General features: G+C 40.8%; 1 protein-coding gene across 1 annotated transcript; it reads right to left on the minus strand.

Annotated features, from left to right (window-relative positions):
• Nucleotides 1-595: 595 nt before the first annotated feature.
• heatr6 (HEAT repeat containing 6) lies at nucleotides 596-17546 on the minus strand. Its single transcript, XM_026938368.3, has 20 exons — nucleotides 17244-17546; nucleotides 15596-15703; nucleotides 15055-15195; nucleotides 14837-14952; nucleotides 14026-14140; nucleotides 13826-13927; nucleotides 12039-12182; nucleotides 11609-11907; nucleotides 10649-10826; nucleotides 10332-10538; nucleotides 9893-9992; nucleotides 7981-8270; nucleotides 7777-7899; nucleotides 7045-7134; nucleotides 6815-6949; nucleotides 6012-6134; nucleotides 5744-5868; nucleotides 5530-5626; nucleotides 4225-4429; nucleotides 596-2307 (listed from the first exon to the last, which is right to left on the minus strand). The coding sequence occupies exons 1-20, from the start codon at nucleotides 17508-17510 to the stop codon at nucleotides 1691-1693; spliced, it is 3582 nt and encodes a 1193-aa protein (XP_026794169.3). The 5' UTR covers nucleotides 17511-17546; the 3' UTR covers nucleotides 596-1690.
• Between the last annotated feature and the right edge of the window lie 739 nt (nucleotides 17547-18285).

Raw genomic sequence — 18285 nt, forward strand, 5'->3', positions numbered from 1 at the left:
ATTCACAATGCTGTTTAAATGTATTTAAGAACATCATTAAGGATATGTTAATACAAAAATATATTACTTTTGTGTGTGTGAATGTATTATTGTGCTTTCACTGAGACTAAAACCCAGCCTCGTATAGGGCTGTTGTCAACAAATGGCACAAACAGGAACTTTTCGGTTACCGTTTTGCCGAATGAAGTGATGCATAGCACTGGAATTTTACTGCAATTTCTGTTTCTCCAGTTCTAGATTTAACCGGAATGGTCTTTTCCTCCATGGTGATTTTTCCATTCTAAGAATTTTTAAAAATTCTGCATGTGTTCTGAATGAACAGTAATAAATGTTAAAACATCTTTACAAATATAGTTTGTAATGCTAATAAAATAAGACAAATGTAAGATATACAGAATACTTAAAACTATAAAACAACAGGGACACATATTGCTAAATGGTGAGAGGTAAACAATGTTTATTTTTAATTCCTAATGATAAAATGTATTGTAATTAAATTAAGCCCCTTAACTGAGCTTGAACCCACAGCTCTATATCGCCCTCTGCTGGTCATATCATGTTTCACATCTCAGATACACAAACCAAAAACACAAACTTAACTTAAAAACCTTTATTGTTCCTTGCTATGGCTTTAATACATGTCAGTCAAGCATTCCCACTTGAATGCTAGGACAAGTCAAAATGCTTGGGTGTATTTAGGTAAACTGTTTACAGTATAACCTCACATGTCCATCTGAAGTCTACTGTGGAAAGATGAAACAACATGAAAACACTGATTAAAAAGTGAAATAAAAACATCAGAGTTTGGGTTGCTGTGCATGAAATCATCTGTGATATATAGACTTGGCATGTGCATGAATAAGAAACACCTGTATATCTGCTCACTCATGCAGTTATGCAATGCATGAAATCATGCAGATACAGGTCAAGACATTCAGTTAATGTTCACATCACACATCAGGATGGGGGGGGGGGGGGAATGTCATCTCAGTGACACTGACCGTGGCATGGTTGTTGGTGCCAGACAGGCTGGTTTAAGTATTTCAGAAACTGCTGATCTCCTGGGATTTTCACACAAAAAAATTCTCTCAAGTTTACAAAGAAAAGTACAGGTTCTGAGGTTCATGAGATTGGCCAGACTGATTTGAGCTGAAAGGAAGGCTACAGTAACTCAAATAACTACTCTTTACAACCGTGGTGAGCAGAAAAGCATCTCAGAATGCACGACAACTTCGAACCCTGAGGTAGATGGGCTACAACAGCAGAAGACCATATCAGGTTCCTCTCCTGTCAGCCAAGAACAGGAATCTGAAGCTACAGAAACTGAAAATGGACAGTTGAAGATGGGGAAAAACATCATCTAGTCTTTTTCCAGTCAACTGCCACGTGATTGGCTGATAGGATTATTGCATGAATGAATGGACGTACAGGTGTTCCTAATAAAGTGAACGGTCAATGTATGTTACATATCAAATGTAACGTTTTTTATTAAATCAAGCGTGATCAAAGCCACTCATTCAGATGAGTGTAAAGCTGTAAATATGATAGAACATGATATATTTTCTAAACATCTTATTTAAACTGAGTTTCATTTTGATTATGTATTTATGAATGGCAGATTCACCAAAGCAGCAATTTGTTTTAATTCCTATTATTGTAATGTCTGCATCACAGCATCTCGTAAAAGCTTCTACTGAGAGTTATTGCGTGTCTGTGGCGTGTCCATTCCATCTGACACTTTCAACCCTTCGCAGGTCTTCATAACATCCTCTACGAATCCAATCACCATGTCAAGATCAGACCTGCTTCCAGTTTTAATATTCCCTTCCAGCTCCTTCAGTCTGATCAGGGTCTGATCCAGCAGCTTCAGTCTGTCTGTAGGCTCAGTCTGGCAACCTGGATCTTCTCCACCAATGGTATCGCGGCCAGAAACTAAAGAAACATCAGTAAGGTAATGAACCAAGAAGCCGTGCAGCGCTGGTCTCGACTGGCCGCTCAGAGATGCTCCGATTACAGGCAGATCTCTGGTTTGGCACAGGGACAGGAGGTGAAGGAGGGCATGGCAGAGCTCAGAACGCAAGCTGGCGCAGTAGCGGTATTCGAGAAAATCCTGGGTTTCTTCACTATGTTCGAGAGCTTGGGCCAAGGCTCGCCACACTTCAGCGAACTGATGCTCGTCTCCATAGCAATCCCGTTTAGCAGGGACAGACAGAGCAGCGGCGGATTTGATGCGGACTTTGAAGTTCTTGCAGGTGGTGACGATGGATGAGAGAGCAGAGTAGGCCTCTGTAGACCAGCTGGCAGTGCCTGAGGAAATAGTGATGAAAACAAGATTACTGTAGCTGAATATTTTAAATGTTTTCATTTTTTTGGTCCTGCTCTCACTGTCTGCTAGCATAGTCTGTTCACATACTTGTACAGTCTGCCTTTACATTGTTTTCCCCAATTCCCACTCACCTGCCAGCTCTCCCCATCCTACACCAGCTACCACCCGAGGAGGATGAAGGCGAACACGTGCTTCCTCTGAGACACGTGAAGCCAGCTACCACATCTTTATCAAAATACTGCTCATGCTGCATCACAGGGCAGCATAACACACTCAATGGAAAGTGCTATCCGCCCTCTTCCGCATACATGAGCTCATAGATGCCCATGATTGGCTAGTAGTTACCTCTGCCAGGTGGTTAAGGCTATAGATGGACCATGTAAACATACAAATCAGCACATAAATAATTGTAGGAAACAAAAAGAGTCTTATTTTGACAGAACCTGATGGTGATCCACATGTGCACACCTAAGAATACAGAATAATAAGCTCTGCATGGAAATACGACTAGAGCTCAATCTACTAGTGTCTCCAAACGTGTTAGACATTACAAGAGGTGCAGTGATGTTATTCTCCAGGGAATAAAAATGATTTGAAACAAGTGTTTTGCAGGAAAAAAAGGACTACTTCAAAATATCATTCACTGCATGTGACATTCATTTGGGCTCATTTGCATGAAGGGTGTGAATAATTCTGGCATTGACTGTAGATCCTTCCCAGCTAGCTGGTATTTCTTAGCAACAAGTATGAACAGGCAATGATCATTTCATCTTGTCATCCTTTTCAGCCAGAAGACGTACAGTGGATGGAAAAGTTTACAAACCCTTGTTAAAGTTGCAGGTTGTGATGTTTATAAAAAAATTAAATAAAATTTAAACCAAGATAAATCATGTCAGATCTGTTTCCACCTTTAATGCAATATAGCATGAAACAAAGTGAAAAACAAATAGAAATGTTTCAGGGGAAAAAAAAAAAAACATTTTTCTTTTCTTTTTTTAACAATAACCTGGTTGAACAAGTATGTACACCCCTTAACTAATACTTTGTTAAAGCGACTCTCTTTGGGTAAGAGTCTACCAACTTAGCACATCTTGACTTGGCAATTTTATTCCATTCTTCCTTGCAAAAAATGTTCTAGCTCTATCAAATTCCGAGGAGATCTCCTGTACACAGCCCTCCTCATGTCCTTCCACAGGTTTTTAAAAGGATTTACATCTGAGCTCTGACTGGGCCATTCCAAATTGTTGATCTTCTTCTGAAGCCGGTCCTTTGTTGAGTTGGATTTGTGCTTTGGGTTGTAATTGAGCTGGAAAGTGAAAATTTTCTTTAATCTTCATCTGTCTAACAGAATCCTGCAGGTTGTGTGCCAAAATAGATTGTTAATTGGAGCTATCCAAGATTCCACCTCAACTAGAGCCCCAATACCTGCTGAACAGAAGCAGCCTCTTAGCATGATGCTTCCACCACCATGCTTCACCATGGCTATGGGGTTTTTTAGAATTATGCACAGAAAGTACCTTGGTCTCATCAGACCGTAACACATTTTGCCACAAGGTTTCGGGTGATTTTGGTGTGTAGATTTTTTATCTCTGCTGTATTGGTTTTGAGATGACCACAGACCAAGTTTTTTTTTTTGGACAGGTTAAAACCAGCCTTAAACATAATGATTATTTAGAGATTTAAAAAATGCAGAAGAGTACACAGTTTCCTGAAATATTTCAGATGAAAGTGATTCATCAGCTGTGTCAACACTGTAGCTGCTGAAGTCATTCTTCTCAAAACATCCCATTCCTCAGGAATTCTCGGTATTCCGCAATATTTGTTTTATGTTCTTTTACGTATTACTGAAACTCAGCACAGTTTGTGGATTTTCTAAAGATATATATCTGCACACTCACCCAGAGGCAAGGCAGGGTTTTGGAAAGCGTTGCCCAGAGCGTAGCAGGCATTCCAGCGCACTTTCATGGTAGCATCTCCTTTGGCTGTGTCTATAAGAGCCCTCATGGCCTGATCAAGAGGCTGCACAAATGCTGGCTTAGTCAGGTGCACCGGCTGCAGGAAGTGCAGCAAGTTCCCCAGAGATCGCACTGCATTGCTCTTTACCTACAAAATAACAATAACACCATTACAGCAACAACAAAAACCTCATTAATCATTATCAACACTTCCTTAAAAAAAATACGTTATCATTAATTTTTCGTTCTCAGTTCCCTACTCACAATTTTAGCTCCTATCTGCAATTCATTCCCATTTACTGTTTGATGCATAAAAACAGAAGAAAAACTTCTAACCGTGGTGTCATCTTATCCTGTCCTATACGACCTCTCATTAAATGTGTATAAAGACATTATAAGGTAAAAATAATACATTTACTATGTAGTTTCATTCAACACTGGAGCAACTTTACAACAGTAAAAAGTGGTTATTAAGTGGTTATCGAAGGTTTTCTCTAAGGTATCCATGCGCAATACAACCAACACAACCATGTAGGTAACTCAGAACTACAAATTCTTACTGTATGAAAAAGCAGTCCCATACCTGAAGGTACAAATTAGACAGATCTAGAGATTAATTTACAAATATGATTTGTACTTTGACATGATTTTGCAGTGTTAAACCTGGAACTGAACTGGACTTAACCCTGACCATTTTCCCAGTCCCTACTAATGAAATGCATTTAAACAGCATGATGCTACCACCAACATGCTTCACTGGTGTTCTCAGGGTGATGGCTGTGTTGGGTTTCAACTAAATGTGGCACTTTGTGCCAAGGCCAAAAAAGTTCAAGTTTGGTCTCATCTGAGCAGAGAACCGGCTAAGTCTCCAACATGCCTTTTGGCAAACTCAAACGGGATTTCAGTAATGGCTTTCTTCTAATCTTCCATAACGCCCAGCTTTGTTGAGTGTCCATGCTCTTGGTTGCTGCTCTGACTAATGCCCTCATCACTGAATTTTGGCAGCGTGACAGAGTCACAGTTATGCAATATCCTTTCCACGGTTTAATAATGGATTTAATGGTGCTCTGCTGGATGTTCAAAGTTTGGGATATTTTTTCTATAACCAAACCCTGATTGCTCATTTTCCAGAATGTTGTCCCAGACTTGTTTAGGTAGCTCCATGGCATTCAGGATGCTTTTTGTCTAGCTATGTTTTCTCAAACAAACTCTACTCCTCTGATGGCAGTAATAAAGCTCTACGTATACCCTGTCCTTGTCACCAGATGCTTGGGTGGCAGATCTGAGCATCTTTAGAAGCAGCATGTCAGAGAGCTCCTCTTGAAAATCCAGTCCAACAGACTCCCTGAATAAAAAAAAAAAAAAAAAACAAAAGAAAAACAGACCTTACAGAAGTTAAAATCGGTTGACTAAATCAAATGATACCAATCGCACAAAGTATGCAAATGTATTAGTCTCCTACATGTTGACGATGAGTGTGTCAGTGAGGTTGCCTAGCGACCAGGCAGCCTTGGCACGGACATTGGGTGAGCGATCGTCCAGAACGGTGAGGATGGCATTAGCTGTGTCTGCTACAAACATCACATCCTGAGAATCAGAAAAGAGTGCTAGATGAAGAGCCAGATCTGTACTCAGAGCAGAGACTGAAGAGCTTTTCACTTTTCTCTTTATGCAGCACTGACTGGAGTGAAATAGAGGAAGGTTTCGGTGTTGCAAGGCACACATCATACCTCTCTGAGACAGGGGAAGAGAATGTAGACACCAAGAGCCCTCACTGCTGCCGCCTTCACCAAGGAGTTCTCGCTATACGTCAGCCCAAGCAATACTGTGATACACAGAACTTGAGTCTTGTCCTTCAGAAATACACAGACATGCAGAAATACATGAGGAAATGTTCACTGAGACAAGAGTTTTCCACTGCAGCACAGTTAGAAAGCATACTACTTCAACTGAATTCACAAATACATACTAGCACGACTTTTGTATTGCACAGGAAGGTGAAAATCACTTTCTAAGCAAAGAGGCAACATTATCATTTCATCATAAACATTAATGATTTGATTCTCGAATCTTTTTAGTTGTTTATCCACAGAAATATTACTGATATTTAGCCAGAAATCTTATTTCTTTACCTACCCATTCAACACATAGTCAGAAACCCACACCTTTTCCTATGTTCACTACATAGCGTACGACATAACATGTATGTTGTAGTACAGTAGACCAGTAGAATACAATTTAAGATTTATTAAATTAAGTGTTGAGGCTGATGAATGCCGCATTATAAAACATTTCAAATGTAAATATAAATATTTAGAAATGTCATAAATTAAATGCATAAAATTCAGACCCCTTTTTTCTACATCATTTAACCAAAAACTGTTTTGACAGATTAAGATGGGATGTTTAAACATTTGAACATGGATTTTTGATTTTGAGTACATAAATATTATCTAAATATTATCAAATAGCAGCCAGACTGTAAAAATTCTTCTGACAGCCCTAACAGATATTAGTCCTAACAGATACTCACCGGAAGCTGGCTGAAGGCCTGTGGTAAGATGGAGGACAGCGTGTCACATGCGCTGGTCTGTAACGTCGGGTGTTGCTCATTCTGTAAGGCTCCAATCAACGGACCGGTCAGAACCTCAGACCAGAACTGTACCACCTGTACCCAAACATCCATAACGCTCATTAACACTAACATTATGACTTCTTTTTTTTTTTTTATGCCATTTCTAGACAGTTCCTGTGCTATCGTACCTGGCTCACCGGCACAGGACTGACACTCTCAGAGGTGGTGGGATCAGCTCTGTACTGCTGGATGATGCCAGTGCCCAGTTCCTCCAACAGCTACAAGAACAAATGGAAAATTAGAGCCAGAGAGAGAAGGGGATCAAGGAGGAGAGAGAATGGTAGAGAAATAGACAGACGGTTACGAGTGGACAATGAGTGTATATGATAGCGCCAGTGATTCACATTGGACCAATATGAAACCAAATAAACCTAGAGGAATAAATCTTTACACAGGTCCCATTCAGGGTTTATTTCTGGCTCGCCTCGTTACAGTGTTCCGAAGGATGAATGAATGAATTTTTGCACTCTTTGCAGAATTTCATTATATTTACTAAAGAAGAATTTTGTGTGAGAGCATGCAGTGTGCCATCTTACAAGATGAAGTAAATACTAGGAAAAGCTGTCAAATTTCACTGAATTCTGAGAAACTACCATAAATGGTAAAAAATTATGTTTTTTGAAGTATCTCATTTTAGCAGGAAGATATCTAGTGATCAAATCTGCAGTATTGTGACTGTTTATTAGGTCATATCTAGCTCTGGTGCGAGAAGAGAGCTAGTGTGGGAAGAATCTGGCGTCAATTTGCATCGCTGTTGTCCACAATCAGTGGGTGAGACAGACATACAGACGGTCAGGCAGACAGAGAGAGAGAGAGAGAGAGAGAGAGAGAGAGAGAGAGAGAGAGAGACAGAGACTCACCTTCGCTCCATGCAACTGCACGGATGGGTCCTGTTCTCGGAGACAGCGAGCACTGAGCTGACCCAACTCCAGCAGAGACGCCTGAGCCAGACAGAAGTAGCCCTTCACCAGATGTGCCAGGACCTGAGGAGCACACACACACGATAAACACCATCCCAATCTACTCAATCCTCCCTTCTATAATCACCTCTATTCACTCCTCACCTGAAGTGCCTCGAGCCGGACAGGTGAAGGCTCCAGTGAGCCAGAGGTTCCTGCTGCTGTGTCACTGTCAGAGCAGGAATCCTCTCTCGGCTGAGTAACCAGAGCCACACACACCTGCAGCAGCCAGCACGGAGCCTCCTCTGCCCCCTTCACGTCCGCAGAAGTGTTAGCATCTCTCTCTCTGCTTCCAGAGCACGGCTGTTTCAGGAGGAGCTGCACTTCAGGCAGTGGGGCCTGAGAGGAGAGCATCGCGCCCAGCAGAGTGAGGCTGGACACCCGCACGTTCACATCTGCACAGTGGTAACACAAGACTCATAAAGAACTGCCACCATCCTTCCCTTTCCACCTCCATCTTCCCCTCACACACAATGTATAAAATGCTTCAGTGTGCAGTTTACAGGACGTACCTGACTACACCAAATTGCATAAACATGTTAATTTGCACATTAGTTTCACAATATCTCATGTCATCATGTAAATATGACCTAGACTACTTGTAGTACTTTTTTTTTTTTTATTTATTGTCTCAGCTTATGTTTAAGCATAATCTATATGCTATATTGCTATCCATTTTTAATTGTTATACAGTGTCCAAACTTTCATTTTCATGTCACATGCATAAGCTTTTGGGTACACTTTCATTCGGTAGGGAGATAGAGATAGCGATAGAGATAGAGAGAGAGAGAGAGAGAGGAGAGAGAGAGATAGTCCATTCACAAATCATTTGTCTAACGTAAAAACTGTAGCGTGTGTACAGCATATACAGGGTTTTACGGTAACCATCAAGTGCTTGGTGTTGAGCAAGCAGCCCTTTTCAATTACTGTCTAATAATCATTACTGTTAAAATGATTTATAAAGTGTTACATTTGACCCTTCATTTTAAGCCTAGTCAAGCTTTTTTTTATGTTTTTCTCTCTTTCACCAAACTGAAATTTTTCAGTGGCATCCCTAATAAATATAGCTAACTGACGTTACCTGTAGACCAGTCTAATGTTAGCTAAGTCATACATACTCTACGAGATTTTATTTCACATTAACAAACCCAAGACATTCACAATTTACCTCGACAGAAAGCGAGGACATCTTTCAAGCGAGAAAACTTGAAAGGAGAAGAAAGGAGTTGAGATATTAGATCAGAGACCTCCTACTAATGTGAGATGGAGGGGAAGGGGGCGGGACTTCCAGGGTGTCAGTAAATATTGGAGACTTGCTCATACATATGCAAGTGTCATTCATTCCAGATTCACGTCGATTGGCTCATCTATCATCTTTACGGTGGAAAAAAAGAATACGCTTTTTTTTTTGTGTATCTTTGAATGATAACTTGTAGCTAAGTACTCCGATGTTACAATGTGGAGTTCTTACGCAAAATGCGTAGACTGGCAGGTCTCCGAGTTTATCCACTATTAGTCCTTTAAGCTTTTAGCTTCACAGCTATCCCTGAGTCTATTTCTCCCATTTAATCTGATACATATTCTCACCTAACAGATTGTTTCAGACGACTCAAAGCCCCATATTGGTATTCATATATTTCTAAATTGATATATTGATATTTTTGGTATTTTTATTGGGAGTTCTCATTAGAAAGCAATGTTGGCAGTGATTTATTATTCAGATTGTGTGTACGTGATTTGTTTTTTAACTTTGCTGGAAGTATCATAAAGATCTTTTTTTTTTTTTTTTTTTGCTATATTCCCTGGGAAGTTTCATGTAGACTTTTCTACAGTCTTATTTACGTGGCAACTTGTCTAGTGCATATGATAATTACATATCAGCATAAACATTGTTCAAATGCATCTTTAAACACATCAGATGATTCATTATGTGACCTTTTGTTCCTGTGTTTTATATTGGATGATACTTGTATTGCACTCTACACACTGTCTGAGTGGGTGAACGCGGCTGACTCACCTCTGTGCCGGATGTATGGGCGAATCTGTTTCCACAGAGGGCTGAGCAAACCCGGCCTCAAGCGTCTGTAGGGCACGTTGGACACCAAGTGGGCAAGGCACTGGAACACACCACACATCGTTATATACTACTAACATCAAAAAAACACACATTTGAATTGTAGTTCCTTGAAAGAAATTTGAATATTGATGAGACCCAATTCCATGCTAGCAGTGAACATGAGCAGTATTAAACTGTATACAGGAGTAAAGGTGAAAACTGCATTGCTGTAATAAGCAAAGAAAATTGTGAAGCAAAATCGTTTTATCTTAAACTTTATTGCTTGGTCGTTGTAGATATTTAGCTAGATTATATATTTTTTTGTTATACGCTGCTAAGATTTGAGGAAACGTGTTCCACACATCCAGATCTCACTCTCTTGATATTTATGTGAATTTACCTTTATGACCTGCGTGAGGGTCTGAGAGGAAGACTCGGCTAGTAGCGCGAGCAGAAGGCAGCGGTGCAGCTCCCTCAAGCTGGCAGCCAGCGTGGCTGAGAATGGAGTGAAGGCTTGCCGGGGTGCGCCGGTGTCCTCAGCTGCCGAGAGAAACTGACGAGAACCTTCTAGAAGAGCGGAGAGCACCTGCAGCGACGCCGCTCTCACCTGTGGAAGTCACAGAAGTGGATGAGCAGTTTCCTTATATCTGGCACATCATTGCTTTTGTCATTTACAAACTCCTAATTAGCTCCAAGTTGGTTAGCATGCTGCGCTACCTTAGGGGACGGGTCTTTAAGAGCAATGGTGACAAGGGTAAGCGAAGGAGGACTTCCGATGCCTGGAGCATCAGGGATGAAGGAGGACCAGTAGCCGTACAAAACCCTCTTTTCCACACATTTCACCACGGCCAGGAAACAGTGCAGAGCGCTCTGTCGCACTCGAGCCAGGTACAGCCTACACGAGAAAGAGTAATTAATTAAATCATTTTATATAACTAACAAACACCTACATGAATAACATCGTTTCTTAAGCTTGTAATTCTTAGACCCCTCTTCTGTCTGTAAGGCAAAATTGAAAACATTGAGAAGTCTTTGCCTTTCCTTCAGCTACATTCGAGCTGTAGTTTCGGGATCTGAAAAATGTAAACAAAAGCCTGAAATCAAGAAACCATCCAGACCTACCAGCTAACCAACCGGAGAAGATGAAATCTAACACGTGCTTCCTCTGAGACACGTGAAGACCACCAACCATATCTTTTCAAACTGCTGCTCATGCTGCATCACACGGCAGCGTAACACACTCAGAGGAAAGCGCTATCCGCCCTCTTCCACATACAAGAGCTCACTGACGACTACGATTGGCTAGTTTCACTGTGACTGACAGGGGAGAGAGTCTGTCATCCCTCCCACCTTCCCTTGGCTCCAGGCCATCATAGAAACACTTTTAAACTTTACAAATTGCATCTTTAAACAATAGTGCAACTACAAATATCGATAATCATTCATTTTATTTGTATTCATTTTTTTTTTTGAGTCTTATGTTATTTTATGAGACTATTTATGTAAAAATGCTACATATTGTTAGCTATATTCCTCAGCCACTGGACTGATTGTTTGATGATTTAGTCATGCAGTTTGCACTGTGCTATAAAAGTGCCTTATTGTGCTACCTGACTCTCAATCGCTTTTAAAAATGTTAGCATTTACAGGGACAGTTTTTTTTTGACTGGAACAAACCTGAGTTTGGATGCCATTCCTCCTTCAGGATCGGAGAACTCCGAGTCAGAGCTCCCTTTCTTCCAGGAGGGGTAGAGTTGAGGGCTTGCTCCTGGCTGGAGAGGTAGATTGAGTTCGGTAGAAGTTTGAGGCCAGACAATCTGGAGCTCCCCTCGTCCTGGTCCCCCACTCGCTCCGTTCCTGACAGGCCTCGAACTCGGCTCCTCGTCCTCACCCTCCTCTGCTCCGTCGTCCGTCTTTCCCTCTGCTCTGGCTTTCTTTCCTTTCCCACGAGACTTTCGCTTTTTATTCTGTTGGGTCTGAATGTAGGAGGGGACAAGGGGAAGAGTAAGACTGTCTCTTGTTCCTATTTTCCATCAGTTTTAAAGCCAAGCGATAAATACAGTACTTGTTTTCTGTAGCCTTTAGATAAAAAAGGTCTCCAACATACCGCTGGTGTTTTTCTCTGAGCTGGCACGTCCTGTGCAGCTTCGGCTTTGGTTACAGGAACAGCGTCATACTGAGGGAGAGGCGCTGGGTACAGAACCGGAGGCATCTCCACGTTTATCCCTGGCAGTCCATGAAACATGAATTTCTAGCCGAGAAATAAATTCACAGTTATCTAGGACCTTCTGTTAAAATGACGTTCATGCATTTCATTATTCACAAAACAGGAATTCTTAGCAATGTCCTTTTATACTACCAGTGTATAGTACGATCATTTTAAAAAGAGGAAGAGTGATTAAAGTGATAGTTTAGAAATAAATAAAATGTAGTCAGTCAGTGAAGTGGTGTCACATACTGTACATGGTGTCTTTTGTTCATATTGTGCAAACTGCATGCTTAAATCATCACACACTCGCCTCAAAGCATGTTTCATTGTTATGTAATGTTACGTAATCTCACATAGACCCGCTGATGTGCTTTCTGACTCTGTATTCTGACACTCATCCATGAACATGAACATGAACATGAACATGAATGTTGCAGAGCTAAAAATAATCGTAGCAGGTAACCTGATGTCAGAATCACTTTCTTCCTCAATACATAGTCGTATGCATGCATCAGATTCAGGTAGAGTAGGTTTAAAGTTTGATTAAACGTTGGTTTAAAATGTTTAATGCGTTTAAAATTTTAATGGTGGAATTGCGGGAATGTTAGGATGATAATACTGTACCAATTTAATTTGTATTCATTTTTTAAATAAATACGTATTACACAATTTTATGAGAATATTTATGTAAAAATGCTATTATTTAAAGAACCCATGTCCTTTGAGTCGAATACGTGATGATATAGGCATTTCAGAGATTTAGGATACAGGGAGGAAAACTGTGTCAATTTAACTTTTGGCCAAACTATTGCTTTAAGAATGATTACATCCAGCTCTCTCGTTTAAGTCTAATAAATCTAATAAAAAGTCTAATACAAACAATTATTTTTCTTACTTTTTTTTACCTTTAATAGTTGTGCAAGCCAGACATCAAGTTTTTCCCCCCCCAAGATATTTTTTTTTGCAGAGTATATAATACTTAATAATCTGTTTTCCGAGTCCAAATCAGAGCAAAACGTATGTTTTAGGTTTATTTGCTATTTGATTTAGTTTGGTTTTCAACAATTCAAGAAAAAAAAACAAAGAACGATAAGTGTATAGAGCTGAAAACGTAAAACTAAAACTAAAACTCATTCACCCATTAGTCAGAAATACGGTGAAAACCTTTGCTGAGTGCACAAAGATACAAACGAAGATATCACAAAATTCACCCAAGCACACAAAACATGGAGGTGGGGCTAAATAACTAAATAGATAATTATATAAATAAGTAGTTTGAAAAATTATGCGTATCACGTCCAGCTTTTATTTTCTTTACAGCTCTGTCCTGTGGCTCCATTTGGCTGCTCACGTCTACAAAAAAAATGTCACCTGCGACTCAAAACACATGACATGTTCGGTTCATTTCCTGCAGTTCGATTCAAAATACCCTAAACACTGTATATGTGAAAGAATGCTTTTCAGTCCAGTGGATCTTGCTCACTGTTTGATTTCCCATCAGAAACTGGTACACAGAAGTAATTCTATACAGGAGTACAGACAGCCAATCAGATAACACCTTCAAGATTCGTAAGCTTGTGGCCAGAAAAGTGTACAAAATATATCATGATCCACATGAGGAGAATCTAATACTAAGACTAATTGCTCAATAAATCTATGAAAGATATTAGTTTGTATTGTGTTACCTTGAGTACAGCCAACAGGGAGCCCAGGTCCTGATCAAGACTAGCCTTCCATTTTCCCCCGTTCAGGAAATACTGCATCCCCTTTAGAGCACTTTGCAACAACTGAGGAAAAAAAAAAACAGGTTGAAAACTCACCAGCACCAAAAATGGTTTTAGCTGAGTTATACAAAACCATGACCAGCTGTATGGAAAGCACTGACCGTACAGAAGACCAGATCTTCCACGCTGTGCGGCTTTCGTGAATGAAGAGTCTGCAGAAAAATTCTGTAACACACTCCTTTGTACGGTTCTTCCAAAAAGGGATTACCAGGAACACTAACATAGACACACAAGTAATTTACCTCATTATTACCATTAAACAGGATTTCTACGATCCCCAAATTTTAGCCAGGCTCCAGAAATGACCAGCAGGTCGATCGTGTCCTAGACGGGACTTATCTTTTAATCATTTCACTCAGATAGTGTGCAGCAAGACGATTAAGACATTTGAAAACTAGAAGGTTCTTAAAATCAATTCTAAAGGCTAGTGAAGTGAGATAAGGCTTTGTGTAATGTGATTTTTTTTCTAGTATATGTTAAAATTCTAGCCGAACAAATTTAAGACAGTGTTCTTGGGTAAACCAGATACTCACTTGACATAAAGTCATGAATAAGCAGTTAGGTCAACTGAAGGTCAAAGGTGATATTGTGAAGGTGAAAGTAATCTGATTCTTTAAGAGTTCAGAGACAGAGCCTATAATGTGCATTCTCTACAGCTTATTTCCACTCACATGAACCTCTGATTTGTCTCTGTTTAGCCACAATGTTTTAAGACCGTTATTATTATTATTAATTTTTCTGCTAGGTACAAATATATAGACAGTGAACAACAGCGGACACAGAACTGAGCCCTGAGGGACACCACGTGATAAAGTATCAAGTATATCTATGTATATGTATATAATTTTCTTAGGAAGATAGACATTTGTAGTCTTTGCTTTTGTATAAATTTCTGAACTTGAAGTGACTAACCTGATGCAAATGTTGGCCATGCAGTGTACAGCAGCACGTCGGAGCTCTACATCACTCTGACTGGGGTCACCATACTTCAGGAGAATACCATTCTGCCCAAGAAGATCTGGAAGATGCTGAAGGAACAAGAGCGAGGTGAACTATCAGTTCACACAGACTAAAACAAGATTAAATTCCGTATAGAGATCAGACTGAGTCCGTGTTTGACTAAGCTTTACCCGTGGGCACCGGGCTCCATTAGCGTACAGCACTGAGGAGAGCGCGAGCAGGACCTCTGTGTGTGTCCATGTGCTGCACGTGTGCAGAGCGCGTATACAGTATGACACGAGCGCATCCAATGCCTGCTCGTCCACAATAACCTATGAACAAGCAAAGTCCAAGTCTTCACAAAAAATGGATGAACTATATATCAATGTTTATTCATTAATTCATAGAAGTTCGGTAGCTGCTTTATTCTGATCAGGGTCAGAGTGGATCCGGAGCAGATCCCAGGAACACTGGGCACAAGATAGGAATTAGGACACACACACACACACACATTCACACACACACACACACACACACACACACATTCACGCACTAGGGATGTTTTTGGAGCTGGGAGGAAAACGGAGAACACAGAGGAAACTCATTTAGACACAGGGAGAACATATGAAACTCTACACAGACAGTAACGCGAGCTCAGGATCGCTGTGATCAGGCAACGCTGCCCGATGCGCCACCCAGAGCAACGTTTGTCTCTTTGCAATCGTGACCTACCTGTAGCTGGTTCAGAAGCTGGTGAATCAGCTGGCACAGTTTGACAACAAGGTGTTCTTGGCTGTGAGGCACCAATCGGCTCGCGTGCACAAGCAGCGCACACACATCCTGTGAAGGATTAAAAGAGTGAACACTTTACATTCGGGGATTCGGTGAACACTCGCAACAGACTTGAGATGTGCACTTGAGACAGAACAGATCGCTAATTCAGACACTTAATCAACATGCCAACAGGGTCCAGTGTGCAGTGTTAAGGTGTGTCTGAATGTTCACTCATGTTCCCCTCGATGTTCACCTCGATGTATAAGTGTGTGAAATCTTGTCAGGTGTGGATTAGGGAGTCTCAAAACCTCAAATAGCGAGTGTTCAGTGAATACTGTCCTAAGACTGACAAACACACAAACAGGCCAGCTAGTAGCTCTAGACTTGGTGTGAAATCATGGCTGTAACTAGCTATGAGGACACAGAGGTCCAGTCCACGGACACACACACACACACACACACACACACACACACACCAGGCACTTGAGGGAAAACCCAGTCACTCGTCTGCACACTTTATTATCAATTACTGCACGTATTATCTTTTTTCTAGGATAGAATGTTCATTTGCATATGTTTACTCAATGAAAACATTGACTACACAAAACAGTGAACATCAATAATCAATATTATTGATTATTCTCTAACAGTAAGAGCTCTACTCTATTGTTTTATATAAATATATATATATATATATATATATATATATATATATATATATATATATATATATATATATATATATGTATATAGATAGATAGATAGATAGATATAATCTGTTCAGTTTTGAAAAACTATGCCTGGAAAAATAAAGAAAATGTTCTGTAAAATATAGTGATGCGACTTCAAATTCAAGACTGAAAAAACAGTAAGTAGAAAAAATAAATGATATATTCTTGCAAAGTGCACATTAAATTATTACATATTTGCTTTAGGTCAATTCACTGTCATTTTTAAGAAAGGTGAAAGCAAACTCCAGAAAAAGCTCTAAGATATTGTGAACTTTCCTATTTTTGAAGGCTGAAATCAAAAGGAATCTTAATAAACCAAAGCATTTAACTCGAACTGGAAGTAGTGCAATTTTAGGAAGTATGGGAGGATGATAATCCATTCATCCATCCTCTGTACCGCTTGTCCTACACAGGGTCACGGGGAGCCTGAAGCCTATCCCTGGGGATTCTGGGTACAAGGTGAGGGACACCCTGGACAGGGTCAGTGCCAACCCATCACAGGGCACAAACACACACACACACACACACACACACACTCACACACTACTACTAGACAACCTGGAAATGCCCATCAGCCTCCAGTGCATGTCTTTGGACCAGGGGAGGAAACCGGAGGACCCGGAGGAAACCCTGGAGGTGTGAGGGAACAGTGCTAACCACTAAGCCACCGTGCCCCCCATAATGTGAGAATAATATTTCAGAAAATTAGTAAGTGATGTGAATGTTCAGCACTGTGCCTGCCATATGATTGACTGTGCCACATTTGTGCAGTGTGGATCCAGGCTGAGGCCCTGTGTGCAATCAGCTGCTAGTGTGTAGTTAGTTATCTGTGTTCATTAAGACAGAAAAACAGAGAGAGTGAAATGCTGAAGTACTTGTGGTCGTATGTTTTCATGGGAGAAGCTGCTGTAGTGCTCGGAGATCAGCTGGTCGAACAGCAGGTTCAGCTCGGTCCTGAAGCCCGGGCTGTCAGAGGATCGCAGCGCTTTTATTTTGCTGAAGCAGCGACTGAACTGAACTTCCGCCGACACTAAAGCGCTCCGTGCCGCAGGACTGGAAGAAGAAGCGACCTGAAATCCAGGAAAATCTCCATCACAAGATGTAAACGAGCTCGAATCAAATGAAGTTATCCCAGCCGCCATCTTGAAAAGGGCAAAATAGCGGCTTTGCCATGGTAACTGCGGTCTACTGCCGGTGTCAACCGGAAGTGCCACATTTTTAAACTAAAAGTCGGTAAAATAAAAGTCTATTATGGGTAATTTGTACTTGCAAGTGTTATCATTTATCATAAACCTATTGTATTTTGGGTTTTCATGATTTTACTGGATATTTTAGACATGGCTAAAAGTTTGTGGACACCTGACCAAATGTGTTTTTTTTTTTCTTTTTCTTTTTTGAAGCACCCCATTCCCCTTTTGCTGTTATAATAAGCTCCACTCTTCTGGGAAGGCTTTCCACTAGATTTTGGAGTGTGGGGATTTGTGTTCATTCAGCTACAAGAGCATTAGTGAGGTCAGGCTGTGATATTGTGTGAGGAGGTCTGGGGTTCAGTCAATGTTCTAGTTCATCCCAAACGTGTTCAGTGGGGTTGAGGTCAGGGCTCTGTGCAGGACACTCGAGTTCTTCCACTCCAACCTTCACACACCATGTCTTCATGGAGCTCGCTTTGTGCACAGGGGCATTGTCATGCTGGAACAGGTTTGGGCCTCTTATTTCCAGTGAAGGGAATTATTAACACTACAGCATACAAAGACACTCTAGACAATTGTGCGCTTCCAGAGTTTGTGGCAACAGTTTGGGGAAGAACTACATATGGGTGTGATGGTCAGGTGTCCACAAACTTTTGGCCATATACTGCATTTAATTCATTCATCTATAGCAGCCACTTGGTCAGGGTTGTAGTGGATCCTGAGAACA

This window comes from Pangasianodon hypophthalmus, chromosome 15 (assembly GCF_027358585.1).
Source record: "Pangasianodon hypophthalmus isolate fPanHyp1 chromosome 15, fPanHyp1.pri, whole genome shotgun sequence".
NCBI classification, from domain to species: domain Eukaryota; kingdom Metazoa; phylum Chordata; class Actinopteri; order Siluriformes; family Pangasiidae; genus Pangasianodon; species Pangasianodon hypophthalmus.

Coding starts and splice junctions, on each gene's coding strand:
- heatr6 (XM_026938368.3), bottom strand. CDS start 17,510: ATGGCGGCTGGGATAACTTCATTTGATTCGAGCTCGTTTACATCTTGT. Junction 13,928..14,025: donor AAGATCTGGTCTTCTGTACG/GTCAGTGCTTTC, acceptor TTTTTTCCTCAG/TTGTTGCAAAGTGCTCTAAA. Junction 10,827..11,608: donor GGAATGGCATCCAAACTCAG/GTTTGTTCCAGT, acceptor TTTCTCGTGTAG/GCTGTACCTGGCTCGAGTGC.